This window comes from Aptenodytes forsteri, unplaced genomic scaffold, assembly GCF_000699145.1.
Source record: "Aptenodytes forsteri isolate BGI_AS27 unplaced genomic scaffold, ASM69914v1 Scaffold1, whole genome shotgun sequence".
Classification (NCBI taxonomy): Eukaryota; Metazoa; Chordata; class Aves; order Sphenisciformes; family Spheniscidae; genus Aptenodytes; species Aptenodytes forsteri.
In genome coordinates this window covers 4,929,025-4,948,744 of record NW_008795035.1, presented here as the reverse complement: position 1 = coordinate 4,948,744, position 19,720 = coordinate 4,929,025, and the positions used below count along the sequence as shown (strand labels likewise).

The window sequence follows — 19,720 nt, the reverse complement described above, 5'->3', positions numbered from 1 at the left end:
CTTTTTAGCAGGGCCTGTTGCGACAGGACAAGGGGGAATGGCTTTAAACTAAAGGGGGGTAGATTGAGACTAGATATATGGAAGAAATGTTTTACGCTGAGGGTGGTGAAGCACTGGCACAGGTTGCCCAGAGAGGTGGTGGATGCCCCATCCCTGGACACATTCCAGGTCAGGTTGGACGGGGCCCTGAGCAACCTGATCTGGTTGAAGATGTCCCTGCCCATGGCAGGGGGGTTGGACTAGGTGGCCTTTAGAGGTCCCTTCCAACCCAAACTATTCTATGATTCGCACAAATATCAGCACACAAGGAATCCACCTGAACTTAGGAGAAAAGGAATGAAGAGACTAAATTACAGTGAGGTAAAGTTGTTGTACCTGTCATACAAATGGCCTTTGCCAGGAGACCTAATCAACATACATTGTTCACCTGGTAAAAGTGTGTGTGTATAATATCAATTACCAATCAACAACAGAATATACAGAATTCTTAAAATATAAACTTTGTTAAGAGGGAAGACCTTGTCAGAATTTTTTTTAACTCGTACAATTGACTCGTGCCACCACTGAAGTTTTCTTGACTAACATCACAGATTGGCTATCATTTCTCTCCAGAACTATCTCCTTTTGGTTTTGTCTTTGCTTTTCAAACTCAAACAGTTGACTGAATAAGCTAAAAATGCAGATTATCAGACAAACACAAACAATATTGTCTTTCATATAGTCCATTCGCATGCTTACGGAAGGCATACCATTTTTATCCAAGGACGAAAATAAGAACCTGTATCTTGCCAGATTATCCACCTCAAAATTAGCAAAGTCACAAGTATACATCACGGAAATGTATTATGTTACTGGGCAGCTATTCTTTTCATGCACAGTCACAGACATGACAACAGGAGGGTTTGATTGCATGGGTTAAAGATATGATCTGCCACACAGAGCTAAAAAGGCACTAACACCCACAAAAATTTACTACAGTTATGATTCAGGATCATGCCACCATTGTCTTGGAATGTCTGGATATTGTAGCACAGACATTAGCAGGGGGCATACGCTATCAGAAATATCCAAAGGATTTCCATTAGCCAAGAAAGAGTAAGAAAATACTTAAGGAGGAAATATTCTTGACTATAAACAAGATTATACTGAAGTGCAGCTCTTAAAATGTAGAAATTGGTCTCCCAGCTCCTCTGGTGTACAGCTGGCTAGGAGAGAAGGGTTCTTGACTGTACCCCAGGAGAACTGGAAGCTGAATTTGAGCTGAAGTAGTTAATTTATGGCTAAAGCCAGCTAATGATAGCAGCAAAAGTGCACCTTTATCACAAACGTTAAAAACTTTGAGGGCAAACGTTCAAAGGTGAGAGTCAATAATGCCTTAATAAAGCTGGAAAGTAAAGGGACATAAATGAGTATTAATATTATTTGTAAAAGGGAGAAGACCGAAGTTATATTAATGCAAATGTGGAGGAAACACAGCAAATGGAAAAATAATTAGGATAAAAAGTGTGGCAGCTTAGTGGGATTGATTTGCTCTTTGAAAGTTAATAATGAAAGACACTGCCTTGGAAAGGAAAAACAGGTCTGCTTAAAGGCAAACACTCATTACTTTTATTTATTAAAAAATGCAAAATAATAAGGAAAAGTTGAAAGCTAGGGGTGTATTTTGGGGGAATATGGCATGCCCTAGAAGTTAAATGGGAATAAAGACCAAGCAGCAGCGAAAAGTGATTTCAAACTAAGACTTTGAGAGAGATGAAATATATATTATAGGAATTGCCCCTTTCTCTTGGAAAGGGGACAACGATTTTACAGATCTTCCTTTAAATTTAGACCTTTGGTATTTTAAAGTATTGAATATACCATCAGGAAGGGTTAGGAGCAATATGCCAGCTTCACTGATATCATCCGTTTCTATCTGATCAAGCCAGTAACAGATTGGACACAGATTGATCAGGATAAATTTATATGGAGATTAGCTCTCCTTGGAAGAAAGCGCTACATCAAGTCAAACACGGTTTCATGGTATTATGAAAAAATGATGAAAACGGCACAGAAAAGCAGAGGAATACTTCGAGACTCTCAGAATTTATAAATGAAGGGACTTTTAAAGGAAGTGGTAAAAATTATGCAGGAATTGCCCTAACACTTAACATTGAGCCTTGTGTGGAGTCACGAGGACATGTCATGTTCCTTTTTGTATTATCCTCCTCTCAGAGCACAGTGGGGATTTGCACTGAGGGTTTAGTTTAGTTCCAGCTTGTGCACAGCTTTCCCTAATAACCATCCAAGTGACAGAGCATCCCAGGACTGTGCCCTTTTGATTATAAAAGATGCTTTTCTGAAGACAAAAGAACCACCACCACCTGCCCACCCCCAAATCCAAAACAGGCTAAAACCTTGGAGAATTTTCAAATTTACAATAAAATAAAACCATAGCTAATTTCTAACAGATCAGTGCTCTATCTTTTCAAGTTTTGTCTAGCAACACATCATTCACTTCACTTGAATTTCACTATTATGTTATAGTTTGCACCACTGTAATTACCTCTCTGAACAGAGATCCCAAAAAGATTCAGAAAGGTGTCCGTTATTGTGGCCATTTACATAATGTGTTGCCTGTGCTTATTTACGTGATTAGAGTGGTAGACTAATTTGCATGCCAGCTATTAAGATATTCTACAGCTAATTTATAATCTGGTATTTTTATGGCATTTATAATTAGCATCTTCATGAAAGAAGGCTGACTTACTTCATTGCATGGATTTTTAGTTTGGGGGATGACACCATTACTTTTTAAAATCTCAGATGAAGACATCTGAAGACCTCCGAAAAGATTCTTCACCAGAGAGCTGCATCATCTATATTCCAACATTTAATGGAGTTGTACATAAAACCCCGAAATATGAAAACGTTTATGGAAACAAAGTGCTTTCCCTGGGCGTGCATCACATTAAGCATCTACCGTGACTGCATGCACAAGGCCTCCATGCATAGCTGAACATGCAAAGTGCAAAAATGCTGATACCCAGGGACCCCGCGTGAGTTGCTCAAATGTAACAGTGACAGCATCTGTTCTTATCTCAGTTGTATTTTTGGGGAAAAAACAAAACAAAACAAACCTCCCAACTTCTGCTTCTCTGTGGTGGATGTTGAGAAATACAACATTTACACTGCAACAGCCACAAGCGCGCAGCCCCGTTCCTCATGCACAGCATACACAAAATAGCATTTTACACGACTGAACTGAAGAGTGCACAGAGTCTTGCTCAATGTGCTTCTTCCTTTAACCACAGAATTTACTGCATGTTACAACAGCTAACAAAATTGTAAATTGTGGTTTTACTGAAATGTACAACTAACCAACAATTCTCCCTTAAGAAAAACTGATTACAAAAAGCCGTAAAGCTTTGCAGCATAACTATGCACACATTTAAGATCTAAAAATTTTCAGAAAAATGAATAATTACGAAATCTCACCAAGACCTTGGTGGAATTAAGACAATTTTTACAAACTGAGGAGCCAGCCCTGAGACTGGAAAAGAGTTGCTCCAGAGGAAAGGCAGTAGGTAGGACTGGCTTTATAAAGCAATGCTCATCCATAGCTCAGGAAATGTTGCTGGTGAGCCTCATGGGGCAGAGACAGCTCCTTCCACCCTGCAGACTAAAATTCTTAAGTTTCTCACACAGCTCACAATAACCATAGAGAGGTTTTTTTAGGAGGAAAAAAAACAAAGCTGCATTTTCCCACCCTATAGATTCCTGCAGTAACCTCCACAGTTCTGAACGCATGGAAGAAGTGGTAGTTTCCTACAAGAAGGCGGCAGTTACAGCAACATTATGGGCTTAATTAATGTAACATGAATAATGAGAACTTACCTCTTAACTAAATGCTAACATTACCCTGCAGCCCCATGAGAAGTTGGCAACACCTGTGCAAGCTAAACATCAAAACTTAAAGTCACCATATGCTTGTTCCCTAGAAGGAAGAGTCACCTTGAAAAAAATATACCTGCTCTTTCTTTACTGTGGTGTTTTTCTTTGATGCTGGTAAACAGAACATGAAAAATACTCCAGCAATGTAAATCTCCTGAAGGTGAAACCATCCCTGCACTAAACCTCATATCGTCTGCGTGGCACTTTGTTTTATGTTTGCAATGAGATACTGTGAAAATGCAAGCGAACTTGACCTTACCCTCACCTTTGGACTTGCAAAATGATCTCTGCTTGAAACTTCCTCGCATTTCCTTTCATGTGCCAGATCAAGACTGAGACCAATCAGATAAAGCAGCATGTCTTGAAGGCTTGACTCAGCTGTCCAGACAGTTAACCTGCGCTATGGAAGAAAAAAAAAATAATCAATCTGTTTTCTTTGCAGGCTTACAACCGCTGTATCACATGATGTGACACTAATTTCCCAACAGTGTATACTTTGAAGCTGACAAGTGTTAAGCCGTGATTAAAAATTCCAGATGAATGTAAGTACCTGTCACTTAGATGGGTCCCTCGGTTGCATTGGTGACCACGGGAAAACAACCAAGAACCCATCTGCCCGTTTTTGTAGGGGGAAGGTGCTGCAGAGACCTAATTATAAGGTGAATCAGTTAACTTTCTCAGCAGCTGTAGACCAGATACCAAGTTGACTCACAACATTAAATGCAGTTAGTTTTTATTTTACCATTAGGATCAAGAATAATACAGTAGACCAAAAAACCACAAACCCCCAACCCCCAAAAAACATTACGGGAAATTTTGCATACTTGCTTCCAAAAACTCACAGGTCTATTGTGACTAGTTTTACTAAGTGGTTGAGAAAAATAGCTGTTTTATCAATTAATTAAAACATGTATCCATGAAACAACTGTACCAAGAATGCACTAATTCCGATATATAAATAAGAAGTGTAATTGGATAACTTCAGTACCTGCAGGGGAAATTGTGGCTTTTGAAGTAACCTCACGTCAGACAAAAATGACAGCTTTTTACAGACAGTATGTCTTTGGTAAGTATATACAGCTTATTGTATATGCTTTGAATATGCATTTACCATTAAACAAATATGCAGTGCCTTGTTAGCAGGACACCAGATTGAGCTGTTTTTGCTTCTTTGATAAATCACTCATTCCAGAACCTTTTTAGAGTAATAAAGTCACTTTAAGTAAAATGCAGCTAACTGTAGAGGTTGTTAAATTATAATAAGCAGATATTATAAACAGTAAATACCAAGTGAACACACTAAGTAGGGACACTACAGATGATTTAAATCAAGAACTAAAAGCTAGGAAATGAATAGAAAAATTCAAAACATTTTCAATAATTAATAGTTACAGCAAATATTCAAAACAGTTGTTTAGTCTAGATTAAATCCTTTTTTGGGACATATTAGACTAAAAATGCCTTCTGATGTTCATGTGCTGGCTTTCTTTCATGGAGGAACAGGAGGAATGTGGGAGCGGAACACTAACATTTTGCTCTCAAACACTTACTTGTATGAGTAATTTTACCACATGAAGAGTCCTGCTGAGTTTACTAGCACTATTCATGTAAGGAGTTCCTCATGGGCATGATTGTTCACAGAATTTAAGCCATTAAAGGCTATTAACTCTCCTCCCTGGTAATAACATTTTTTACGTATTTCTTCTCAATGAACAGGGCCAGTCGTCATTAAGAGGAAATAAGGAAAAGAATTCACTGGACAACACGTTTCTCAAAAGTAAAATTATCTAAATTAGAGATGGTAAAAAATGCTAGCAAGCAAGGAGTTGACTAAGAAAATCAGAAGTTGGAAATCAGTTTAGACTTAGTAAGCACCTTTTTTTTTAAAAAAAAAAGCAAAACACTAATTTTTTAAAAAATCGCCCCAAAAGAGAGAGGGGAAAAAAATCCCTGACACAGTAAACATCTGTAACTTGTGAACGCTCTCCTTTGACTACAGTGCAGAAGCTTCCAGTGCAAAACAGTTCCTTCTCCCTTACCCACACAGAGAAATGTGACACTCAAAAATGTTACAAAACAGACTCCTCTCCCTTGTTTTGGCTTACAGAAATCCACATTAATTTTGATGAAAACAAGAGCTAAATAGCATAGCGGCTCGCCCTTAAATTTGTAGAAAATAACAGCGCTTTTCACTGTCATGACAATTTTCTCAAGTCACTCTAAACGTCCGCGGTAGCGTGGGCATATGTTTCTCTCCGGCCAACGTCTGTGGGGGGTGTGTGCAGTGCCCTGGCAAATTCCAGGACTCTCATACAGCAGTGGAGAAAACGGTGATTTAAACCCCTTGTAAATCACCCTGCCTCAGGGCTCTCTATGTATTATACACATCAGATCTCCTCCGAAAACTTTTCACTTCCCCCCACCCCTTTTCATTTCAGCTGGGAGAAGTCAACGTTAGCACTGGATGCCTCCTTGGATTCTAGTCTCCTTGTGCAATCACCACAACTGTTTTCAAAAAAGGGGTAGCGATGGCATGGCACGCCGGCAGCTAGGTCAATGTGCACTCACAGTTATCTGATTTGCACATCCACCTACAGTAACTTCTTTTGCCTTTACGAATCTTTTTTGCCACGGAAAGTGGTATTTGTCTCCACCAAGAGCAATAGGCTTTAACATAGAGTTATACCAATTCCAAAACTACTCGCAACAAGAAATTAGTATCTTTTTAGAAACATGACACTGAAATGATGGCATTATAATCACTGAAAGATTTAAGCGGACATGATTACAGTAATTTGTATCTCAATGTGATTACAGTAATTTGTATCTATTAATTAACAGACATTTTCAATCTCTTGCCATGTTGACTTTTTTAAAGAAGTAATACACTTCGACTTAATGACATGAAATTCACCCCAAATATGTTACTTATTTCTTTTCAATTCTGTTGCACGACTATAACACAATCACAAAACAAAAGGTACCAGCTACAGAAGTATTTAGTTACCTAAATGTGATCAGAATGAAGTTGTGGGCATTTCTAGCAGTGCCGGTGAAGACTTTTTTTGAAGGGTCGTCTGCATAAGTGATATAACCGTTCCCTTCCCTTGACTTCACCTGTCATATAAACATTGCATTAAAGGAACATATCAGTATATCTTCTATCCATATCAGTATATCCCAAGTTGGGTTTTGCTTGTGTGTCGTTCAGATCCATCCACATTTCCAAACTACAGGGGAGAGAAGATTTCTGAAGAATAAATACGTTGAGCAATTAAAATGAATGCCTAGAGTGGAATCTTGCTAGGGTAATTATAGATAAGTAATAACAGATAAGTAACAATACCTCATACTTTATGTGTTGAATGGAATTTGAAAATACGAATCACTCACCTGAGCAGCAGCTAGGCATACATGCTATTGCTATTTTACAGCTGAGAAAGGTGAGTTAAAGATGAACCAATAGCTTTAAAGTCATCCAAGACTAGAAGATCGTTAAATTTTTTTTAATTTTCTTTTTTTTTTAAAGAGTAAGGAAATAACCAAATCTGAGAATCTTAAGGAGGCAGCAACAGAAACATTTGGAAGAAGAATGAAATTTATACAAGGAAAGAATAAGAGTAAGCACAGTTTTCAGACAGTAAAGTGAAACTCTCAACAGACTTCTCTTCGTTCTTCTCTCATGTCTCCCTGTGACATGAGGGCTCTCCAAGCTGCCACGTAACCATGTTCAAAAACTGGAAAAAAGCTGGTGTTGACTAACTCTTCAGTCTACTTACTTTTAACCCACTAGCTGATGTTTAGCTCTTAAATGCTGGCCAAGCTTTTTCTCCTGGATTCGGATGACCATCCCTACCTTTGGAGAAGGATGTGTAAGCAGTGGCAAGCGCTCAGGTTAGATAATGAGGCTAATGAAGGAAAATAACTAACAAACCCCAAAAGCAAGCTAGGTAAAAAGATCACAGACCAAACAGCGCCAAAGTAAAGTGAATCTGGCAGATGGGAAAGAGAAGGGAGGAAAACCAGTGCCAAAACCAAATTACCCCTCATTAGCACCACCTAACAATCCCTTCCTTCCTAGGGCACACAATCAAATGCTATTGATCTTCCCTAACTTCTAGCAGATTTCAGGCAAAGGAGAATCAAGTTTCAAGAAAACAAATCAGGCCCCAGAGCCCTGATACGTATTTCTGCCTCTTTTCCCTGTTAGGTCTTTGAATTTCCTGGGCAGGATTGAATTCCATCCATTTCTCCTTAATCATCATTTTAATGTTTTACATTTACAGTAGCAAGTCAGAGCCAGCAGCACTTTTGCTTGTATCTTAAACTGGCGTAATTTCAAAATGTTGTGCCATAATTTCACAAAACAGGCTGGGGATGCACTTAATTTGTATTTACTGTTGGCAGCAGTTTATACCAAAGAGACACTGTGTCAGGACCCTAAAATAGATTTTAAAAATCCAGGAGAGTGCTCTAGACAGCATACCTTTTTGTAGTTAGTTTCAAGCAACCCATGTATAACGTTGTTACACGGCTGTCTCGTAAGAACTGAACAACAAACGAAGCTGAGCTTTGTTATAGGCTGACTTGAGAATGAGTCATGAACACGTGTATTTTTAACTTCAAAGCTAAATCAGGGGTATTTGACTCCAGATACAGCATTTAAATAAATCTACATAGCAGCTCAAACTAATTCCAGAAATTATGTGAGGACATGCAAGGAGGAAAGTGCAAAAGTTAGTTTATATTAAAATTCATGACAAATTGGCTGTTGTTTTAATTTAGAAAATGCAAAGTTTTCCATTTGTCAATTTGATAAAATCCATGTTTAAAAAAGCCCACTCCTACCAGATACTGTTTTTATATGGCTTACTTTGTACAGTTCACATAAAAAACATTATGGTTTGTATAATTATTTTTGGAAGCTTTCAAGGATTTCAGAAAATCCTTTAACAAATTGTCAAAAAAATTAAGTTAGCCCCTGTAGAAGAAAGAGCAGATAACGTACTTATTCATGAATTACTAGATGTTGGTTCAATACCCAACACCTCCCAACTTTCCTTGCAAAAATGGCCGTGTTATTTAGCTGTGTTCCCAGCTGCCCAGCTTCCCCTAATTCATCCTAGAATTTCTAGGATGAAATTTCTACCTCCTACATTATTTATGAAGGCAATACCTTCTCTGAAGCAGAGACTTTGATTTCTTATAAAAGTATGAAATAACTAGAACAAAGGGGCCCTAAACTAACAACAGAAGATTTAATTATAGTAAATCAAGTAAGTGTTATGGAACACATTTTACAACTAGGTAAACTGAACTGAATTGACCAAGGTGAGGGGAGAAAGTAACAGCAGACTTGGAAATCAAAGCAAGAAATCTTATCTTGCTATTTATTGTAACTAAGCCCAGCAGATATAAGCAGCACACACATGATACACTCTTCACTGGATGCCTTCCCCATGCAGCAGATGTTTCTTAGAGAGAGAGGCTCATTGCTATCCAGAGCGCTACTTGTTGCTTAATGTCATCTGCCAACACAAAAGTCACCTCCCTTGCTGGAAATGATGAATGTGCAACACAAGAGGGGCCATATATACTATAGGCTTTCTCTTTTTTTTTTTTTCATTTTTTAAAGAAGAAAATGTTGTATTACCTTTGAAATTTAGAGGGAAGAACATGCCTGTATGGTGAGAGATAACCCCACCAAATACGTTGCTTTGACTGTTTTTTCTATTTTGTCATCTGTTGAGCTATTAAATGGCCATACTGTAGTATGTCTCAGAATTTTAGTTGTGAAAACAAAAATGTACAAGAAGCCTGTAATACTGGGATAAGTATTTTCTTTCTTTTTTTTTTTTAAATAACCAACCACTGCTAACTCTTGAAATAGCAGTATATAATGTAAGACAAGAAATTACCTCTAGCTTCATATTTCAAGATGTCTCCCCCTCCCAGCTCTCTCAACTCATTTGTGCTGCATCACTTACAAATTCCTTATAAAGGCGATACTGAGACCCTTTTCTGCTCCCATTTACTCACACCATGAGACCAACCCATGCCAATAGACTTACCATGGTAATGACTGTAAAAGGTTCACAGTCTGTCCCTAAAAGAATAATTGAATAAACAATGACAAAGACAGAATAAAATTCTATGATGTTACCCTCACTTTCCCCAAAAGAGCCACATCAGAAGGGAGGAAGGAAGACTGCCTGACTTGATAAACTAAGGAATGCTTTTAAATTAAAACCTGATTATTGTCATAACGCATTTGTACTTAGGAAACCCGATGTATTCTCTAGTATTCTCAGACTAAATCCAAAACAGCACTGTACCAGCTACTAGGAAGAAAATTAACTTTATCCCAGCCGAAACCAGGACTCCCAATGATTAACTGAAAAGAAAGTCAAAAGGAATGAAGTGTGGCCTATAATGGATTTGTGAAGGCAGCATTTTTTAGCTGACTAAAAACGCAGATATCTCTATGTAAAACTGCTAGCAGGTTTTGTTTGATTGGGATTTTTTTTGTTGTGTTGGCTTATGTTTTTGATTTTTCAAAAGACTTTTCAAACTTCATGAATTGTGTGTGAAATCTAACTTCAGTACCAATTAGTTTCTGTAGCTTAATGAAAAAAATATATCCATAGTAATACTGATTTCATGGGTTTAAATTTCATTTAAATATCTAATGAGGAAAATGCAGACAAAAAAATGTGCTTCTTCAAGGTGAATGGAAATCAGCTAACAATTTCTTGCTGGACAGATTTCATAGACATTTCTAATCTATCTACAACTTCCTGAGCAGGTGGAATGCATTTGAAATAGGAGCAGTTCTAGCTTTGCAGTGCTAATTCTATAAATGTGAAATGTAGGCATTTTCTCTGCTAATTCGCAGGTGTCTGGATCACCGCCAGTGATGCCACTAACATTTTGACTAAAACAATAATATATTTGTCAGTGTTGTGTTAATATTATCTTCTGTTAAAAAAGAATCATTCATTCATTTATTCATTGTTCATTTGGGATTTTTTTTTAATTGTCTGTATTTTTATTTTTTTAAAAACAGTCTATGCTTGGACATTTATATAATAAATCCCTCTTCCAGGTGAGGCCAACTAATATTTCTCACTGTCACTGCAAGGGGGAAACAGCAACTCGAATCAGAACTGAGTCTTTAGAGAGATGAAATGACCAAGACAGAAGTACTAAAAGTCTGAATGTGAAAAATAAGTGGCAGGACAGCTTCTCGGCTGTATATAAAGTATACTGAAAGAGTGAATTGATATAGGAAATTCTAGTCGCTGTGATAACACGCAACCATCATGACACATATTTTCCACTCCAAAAAGGGTTTTCTTTGATGGAATCATGAACAGTCATTACGGTTTTCTTACTTCCTACCTTTAGACTAATGGCCATATTACAATACACTAACATATCTACATTTCATTATATAATACACAAAAAAAAGGTTTTGTTGGAAGAGGCTGAGAAAAGATGCGGTACAAGAAAGAACAAAGAGGACTGGAAACAGATCCCACTCTTGTTCCAAGTTACAAGAGTGTTTTGTGAGCCGAGGACATTGTTCATGTGGAGGCAGACCATGCTTCTCTCACCTAAAAACTTGCAGTGTTGGTGATGATTTAATACTTCTAGCCTTGACAGACCTAGCCTAGCTCAGCAATGTGCTACTTGAAAAGAAAACCACAGCCCAGACTGAAGAGGTTTCATGGAAGCCTCATGAAACCCACACAGCAGCCAAGACTCCAAGACGACTTTCTTCACTACTGTCTTCGCAGGACTACTCACGTGGGTTTGGAGGCTTGGGTAGATAGTGACACTGCGTCTTAACCATTACTATCTGGAAAGGAGAGGGAAAAAGAATTCTAAACATCAAGATTCATGAGGTGGAAAAGCAAATATGTAATACAACTCAATCTTCCTCAAACATTAACACAAAATGCTTGACTTCAGGTGTGACGATAGTTGCACTGAAGTCAGACAGAAGCAGCATGAAGCTAGAGCTGCAATTGAAGGTGATGATAGTAGTCAAAAATCACCCCTGTCGTTTCTTATGATGTAAGCTGTCAGCCAGAGACATTTTCCTCTAAAATCATACAGTACTACATACCTTTGCTATGTTTGGTATTATGTATCCTTCCCAATACACAAGGCTCAGGGATTAGCAAATTTTTGTATCAAACATTCTGGTGTTTTAAACTTGCAGTCAATGATCAACTGATGTACTAGAAGAAATGCCTGTCTGAAACATAGTCAACATGATGAGTACTAGCATTTTAACATAAATGAAAAGACCTTGATTTATTAGTATTTTACCATTAAATAAAAAGGGGCTCCAAGGGCTTTCTTGAAAAATAAAAATAAAGCAGTGGCAAAGAAAAATTGAGCATCAAAATACTTCTGAATTGGGAAAGTCTAAAAAAGTTAGTAAACACCCTTATTCCTGTACTTTCTGCTAAGGGTCGCTCCAGATATTCACCCCTTGTAGAGAAAAGACCCTCTTTCAGTAGGTCAGTGCTCACTGACTTCGACCCGCTCTTCCAGCTTCTCTCTTTTCATATTTTCATATTTTCTTTCACTAACTTGAAAAGCGCAGCCTCGGTCTACCCTGAAAGATGAAGAAAACAAAGGGGCCCTGTTCACACATCATGTCTCAGCAACTCCCATGGCTACTGTGGTTTGGACTTCCATGGTGAAACCAGGAACATCGTGTGGGCAGAGTTCGATTTCCTTGTTTGTATATTGAAAAAAAATGCTCTTCTCTGCAACAGTAAACAGGACTGGTACATATTGAAAAAAAATGCTCTTCTCTGCAACAAACAGGACTGGTACTTTTTAATGTGAACAAGGAACCCTAGGAACCCCAGACAACCTGGGAAGCCTAGTAGCATCTCTGTGAAATCCTATGATGACAAAGATTAAATCCAGCAGCCTCTAAAATTAAGATACAGGGGGGAAACTAAGTAATAAAGCCCTAACATTTTCCTTTATTGTCAATGTCTTTTAGGGCATTTTGTCTACCTGCTTGGAAAAAAAAAAATCCAATAGCAATGAATGTGTTACAGTTCAAGAACAGTTATTGTTCAGTTAAACTCTCATTAATGTTGCATATAATTACACTACAATCCTCTGATTTCCATTGCCCCCACAAAAAGGACAGTAAAAAATATGCAGCAAAGTAATAAAACAAACTTATCTTACAAAAAAAGGTAGAGATTCACATGTTTAATACTAGTATTTCCTCCTTGGAAATGACTGTCCTCTGCCTTTTTAATAAAAAGCAGAAGTGTTACAAAATATATATGAAAAAAAAATCATCACTGCCAGATGAAAAGGATTCCGGGTAAGTAGCACTCCCAATTTTGCAAGTTATAAAGGTATCGAGTTGTTTGAAGTTGGAGACCCATGCAGACTATGGGCTGCTTTCAAGCGCCACTGTTAGCCAATCTCCTCACTCCCTGGCTGCCCTTTTTGGGACTACTTCTATAAATGTGACAAGATGTTAGACTGTCAAGATCACCAGCTAGAATGCTTTAGGTCCCGCCATCTACTAGGAGAATCATTTGGCCACAAACTTTCATCATTTCAGATGTTTTGGCCATTAAGTCATGGGTAACATCACCCTGGGAGTCCTATTTATAGCTCTTATACTTCATTGTAAGGTCTCAAATTAAAGGTAAAAAGATGTCTTCAGTTCTTTTACACAGAGAAGAAAACCTGTTGAAATAAAGTCAGTTCAGTTGAATTTTCAGAGCAAAAGGAAATGGGCATTCACGGTGCTGCCTTTGAACAGTGAAAGGAGCTTTTATTCTTTTTATAAGTGTCATATTTTATATGAGGTTTATAAATATACTTGGCAAAGAAGTTTCATCCAAATGTTAGCAGTTTCATATCTTTCATTTACAGGATATTGACCCAGTTGATTTGTAATTAATTGCAGACCTTTTTCTCATTAGCTTATCGATTGAGGAGTCTGCAATGCATTCTTGGCTGTATTATAAATTACAGCCTCGGTTCCAGGGTACATTTGGTTGCAGTTAATTCCCGTTGTCTACATTTTTCACATTGTAAGAGTTACCTGCTGTACATCTTGCCAAACTATATCCTTTACAGTAGAGAACTACAGGTCCTTTGTTATCATAGATCCACTTCTATGAGTAACAAATCCAATTTTCAACTTATTCAGATTTAAGAATGCAACAGTGAAAACCCAAAAAGCCTTCATTTTCATGCTCTCAAAAAAGACCTTAACCAAAGCTCATGAAACCTGCTGGAGGTTTTCCATTGATTTCCGAGAACTTTGGATCAGTCTCCCAAGTGAGTAGGTTGTTGCAAAAGCAGGCTTGAAGATCATACTTTTTAAAAAATAACTAAAACTATAACATGAGGGACCCCCCACCACCACCTTCAAATCATTATTTTAAAAAAAATCCTTTACTGGAAGTCCAGTAAACCTAACAAAATTGTAAACCTTAAAACCTCAGGTAAAATAAAAGCAAAAAAAGAGTCCAGGGTGGATTAGGAACGGGGTAAATTCCAGATTCATTCAAATAGATGCAGGCGTTAGGCAATAGCATTAGTAAATGCTTGTTTTTCAGCAAAGGTAAGTTCTCTTATTAAAAATCCCAAACAAACCCTGTGCTTAAAGAGCACTTACCTGATTTCACAGTAGTTGTGTTCAGTAATATGCCTTAAAGTTAGCGTGGAATCCACATTCTGGACCATCTTTAGTGCCTCTACAAGAAAAAACAAACACAGTAAGAAACGAATTTAAAGGAAAACAATTTAGTCTAGATTGCGGCAGGAGAGAACAATGCCATGTCCTAAATTTCATTTAAAATAAGCGAGCCTAGAGCGGCTCTCATTGCAAAAATTAGAGCCATTTCTTTTTCTGTTCCAAGAGGTGCAGTTCTGAATCATGGTTCTAGCCGCAGATGCACGTCCTGACCAGTACCATCGTCAAATATGGTCTCAGCAGCCCATAATTCCATTTCAGTATTTTAGGGTTTAAGCTGGAGGCTGCTCTCCCCAAAATGCATCTCCTTGGCACTACAAACACAACATCCTGAAAATGAAAGGAATTCTCCTTTTTTTAAGTGCCTAAATTACTGACGTGCTCAAGTCATTACCAAGAGGAAATGTTCATTAGAACATTTGATGTTCTAATGATGACCCATTCTAGCAAACATTGAAGCGCTGCATTTCCACCAAAAATGGAAAGACCTCTGAGGCCAGTCATATTTTAGAGGTCCAACTCCTCTCTCTTGATCTTCACAGGAGGCTTTCTATCGACTAAAACCCAACTATGGAGGAGAAACTAATGTCTTGCTTTTATATAAAGGTTTTTTCAGCAAATGAGATGGAATTAAACTATAGAGGATAAACCCGTTCCAGCTGAAAAAAAAGCCTGCATCAGCAAGAGTTTCTGTGCCAGTTTAGGCTAAACCAGTTGCGAAAACAGAAGATAGTTCAACACCAGATTGTTATTTTATCACATTTCTTTCAGGGTCTTTGCCAATAGAGCTATACCAGTTTTAGGCTCAGTCGCTTTGCTTCCTGTGCAGCACAGCTACACTGGCAAAAACTTTTAAGCACGGTCTGAGGCCGTGCTAGCAATGGACTGCAGGCAGGTCAGGGCCACTGCAGCAGGAGGGTCAAGGTCTCCTATGTGCAAATGCCTTTTAAACTGACAAAACTGCACTTGCACCACTGAGTATGTTCAGGTCCATTTATTGCTCGCTCCTGGCAAGCAAGTACACATAGCACAGCCAGAAAAACTGCATCTGCTCCGAGGGCTTCTCCTTACACAAATCTGCCTGACAGGGATCAAACTCCTTATCAAACCTGGCTCGACAGAGCCCTGCCAGCAAACATCTGTAGCATAGACACGGCCTAAAAGCCACTGCTTTAAAGGGAAAGGCCACCAGCTGAGTCTCAGTTTCTCTTTGATCTTTTCGAACGCTTTTATCGAAGCAATCCAAAAAGCCTCTGCTGAAGTGATTGTTACTGAAAAGGCAAAAACAGAGACACAAGAGGAGGAGACGGATGCTGTACATACATACAAAACCAACCAAAAAAAACCCCCAAAAAACCCTTCAAAATGGGTTCTTGGCAATATCAACTGTATTGTGGAGGCCTGAAACTAGATATCTAAAGACCTACCATGCTGCTTATATAAAAAAAAATATCTGAATGCATCTGGCCAGGGATTACATGTCCATATGTGCAACCAAATAATGAATTAACTAACTTATTTCTCTTCTGCCTCTCATCAAATTTCGTTCAGAATGGTATCAGTTATAATGTGTGCACAGATGGCGGCTTCCACCAGCAAAGGCTAAATATCATATACTCAAGACATGCAATATAAAACTACCATGGCAGTGCATTATTTTAATCTATGCACCTAATTGTTTCAAGCTCTTGAAAAAGGTTACTGTTTAAACTGTAATTTATGAACGGTCTCAGAGTAATCAGTGACTGAAGCCAGCACGAAGTCATTGATCAGCCTGAATCCATTCACCTGGTTTTGACAGAGGCTTACATGCTGCGTGATGGACTGGTGTGCAGCTTCTCCCTCCCTGGGTGGAAATTCCAGACCTGCTCAAGTGTCTGCTCGTTTTCTGGCGTAGTAGCTGCGATTGGACAAAGATATGTTGAGACGTGTTCTCACACAGCCTAAAGCAACTTGAAATAAGGATTCTGAATATGTGCGAATGTCAGCTCACTATCACACAAGGATTTTTGTTTACCTAGAGAACCTCACCCCCTTCTCCAAGGCAAGCCAGCCAGCTAGCCCAAGGGATGGTGACCTTAACCCACATTAATTTGACAGAGCTACCATCCCTCCTGTTATTCCCTGGAGGAAACAGATAGTACTGACCACGGTTCCTCGGGGGAGGGTGGGTGTCTCAGTAGAGCCCTTGGAAAGCAAAAAATTGCAACTCCCAATATAGTGAAAAAAAAGGTCTTTCAGAAAGCCAAAGAGCAGACTGATCGGATAGTTTCTCTTCCCCTCCACAACACGCTGGAGGATGAGACAAACTACAACTGTCTCTCTGGGGGAGGGTAGAAACTCATAATCCTTTAAAGCAAATAGAAAAACAGAAAGCCCCAAAGGAGTTCTCTTGTACACATTTATTAGCAAGACTAATCCTGGCCTCTTAGCTCCCTGATTATGCTTGAGAAGACTAAGGAAGAGTGTTTTAGCTTTCCTGGCAGCCTCGCTGAAAACTGCCAAGATGAGGAACAACTAAGAAAGGCCATTTTAATACCAAAAGTGGATGACAGAGGCAGACTTCCGAAAAGTAAGACAGAGGTGATGTAAACTGAAATGTGCTGGAGAGAGTTCATTCCCCCAGTAAACTGTAAAAGGAGGCTGGTCCAGATCCAGCTCTGAGTCTTTTTGCTTCTGATGAGTCCCATGTTGCTTTCCATCTTTGTTTCTCACCATTCTAGTATTGTCTCTGTCCCAGCTCTTGACCATTCCCAGTTAGCCACATCTGCCTCTGAAGCATAGATACACACATTCATATGTACACACACACAAACACCTCTCAGAAAATAGAGCTGCAGGTCTCCTCTGCACTGCCAACCACTCACCTTGCTCTGATCTATTGACTTTTGCTTGTCCCCAAAACCACTTTCTTCAAATTGACTTTGTGATGTGGACTTGTGCACATCACAGAAACTAAATCAGGCTTACATAGTCCTAGACATCCTAGCTTCAATGAATTACTAGATGCTAACTTAACTGATGCTTGAGAATGAAATGTCCTTAGATAACTCATAAATGGTTATTTTTGTAATGAGCTTTTTATTTACAGTATCCCTACTGAAATCCTCAATGTTGCACTCCTGTGCACAAACAGTGAATTATTTTTCTTCACTTATTGTTTCTATGCAGACAAGCTGGCTACCGATTAACAACATTAAGCCAGGCTTCTCAGTGGTGTAACACATATTAAGATGAAATCACAGTTGCATGGGTTTTGCTTTACAGTTATCCTGCATTGGGTGAGGGGAAGGAGGAATTAGACTTCGTTTCAACTGACGTTAATTGAAAGGATTGCAAACATAGTGCATTAGGCCAAATATCCAATTACTAACTAGAAAGTAAGTGCTTGTACCTTTTGTGTGCTCACAAAAATCTGTCTGATGGACTGCTTCAGCGGCAACAGTCTTATTTATGTCCAGAGTGCACCACAAAGGATACTGTTATATTGCCCGGTTTTGATGGAAGAGAGCCTCAAAAAAGGCTGGAGGTGCAGACTGTGTTTACAGCCAGCTTACAGGGATGTAGCTTGTGCTGGTCAATCACAAAAGCATAAACTATAGTAAAACTTCCTTTAGCCATTTACCTTAATCTAGTAACTGCATGATTTGTCCTAAAATATTTATCAGCTGGGTTTACTGCATCTACAAGAACAAACATTTAAACAGGTTGCATTGGTTTAAGTGAATGGATTTTATGCAAAATTCTAGTGAAATTCATGCTGCTGGACAAGATGCTTCTGTTTGTATCCCTGACCCAAAGACAATATGATTCGGCATTCCCTAATAAAATGATTTAACTGGCTTCCATTCTAATTTGTCATTTTATCAGAGGCAGAGAAATCAAACAACAGGGTGGAAAGACAGACAAAGGGAAGGAGGGGAAAAAAAGGAAACCGCTTCCAGAGCACAGTTTATGTTTTGGTTTTATTAACCTAGACATATGATTAAGCTACATCCAGTAGAGCTGGCAAGTCAACACACAGCGTTCGTATCGCCAGTGATATGTGCCTCAGTTCTCCGGTGGATGATTAAATGGGTGTAAATATCCATGGGGCAATTTTTCAGTGTGACATTTCTGCCATGACTTTATCCAAAACACAGGGTATCAGCTATCAGGAAACATGCCACTTTCTAACACAAAGGCTTCAAAAAGACTCTATGGCATTCCAGATAGAGCAGGAATTTCAGTGATAGTTTGAGAGTGTAGCTTGCTCCATAGGGTTCTCATTCCCTAGAGCCATATCATCAGGGAATGGCGTCAAAGTTGAACATGCTACAAAAGATAGAGCCAGCCTGCAAACACAGACTGATTTGTGCTTTTCCTTGCACGTGCCCTGCACGGCTAACCATCTGTATATTCAATGAGAGGAAAATATAAATGATTTAATATAGTCAGATCCTTCTTACTGCAGAAGGGGAAATAAAAAAGATATTACCCAAGGCAGCTGAAGCTGAGGGATTTCACTTCATTAGATTTGTATTATTATATTCTTAAATGATTCCCAGAGAAGTGGAAAACCGGGCAAAATTATGACAGGCAAAGCCTGACTGCCATGCACAGAAATCTAAGTGTCAGTTTAAACGCATCTGACCGATCTGGCATGTTTTTCGTGGCAACAGGTACCGATAAGTCACCTTAATGCCAGGAGTGGGTGTTTTCTCAGATGAGTGGATTAACTGCTTGAATCCGATGATGCTTCTCTTAAGAAAACCTGTAGTCTATAAAATTATTAACATGACTAATGTCAGCAAGCTTTAGAGTCTATGTGTCAAAGGCAAACTGATCATACCTTCCTTTGCCCCTTAATGTATTTATGGTCTTGTGCAGAGGAGGAAAACATTCGGTAAAGGAGAAAACTATAAATACTAACGGGCAAGCAACCACAGCAATTTCTTTTTTACCATGGGAAAATAAGAGTTTTAGCAGTTAATAGTGGAATTGGCCCATATGCTTTAAAAGAAAGAAAAAAAGGGGGGGGGGGGGGGGGGG

At 38.7% G+C, this 19,720-nt stretch overlaps 1 protein-coding gene across 1 annotated transcript in view; it reads right to left on the bottom strand.

The window, feature by feature from the left end:
* Positions 1–19,720, bottom strand: part of TMC3 (transmembrane channel like 3) — a 159,608-nt gene that overhangs the window by 55,190 nt on the left and 84,698 nt on the right. The window contains exons 2-5 of the mRNA XM_019471323.1: positions 14,612–14,690; positions 12,481–12,562; positions 11,743–11,794; positions 10,005–10,039 (exon numbers count right to left, since the gene is read on the bottom strand). Coding sequence (XP_019326868.1) covers positions 10,005–10,039; positions 11,743–11,794; positions 12,481–12,562; positions 14,612–14,690 — 248 coding nt within the window. The remainder of the gene's footprint in view (positions 1–10,004; positions 10,040–11,742; positions 11,795–12,480; positions 12,563–14,611; positions 14,691–19,720) is intronic.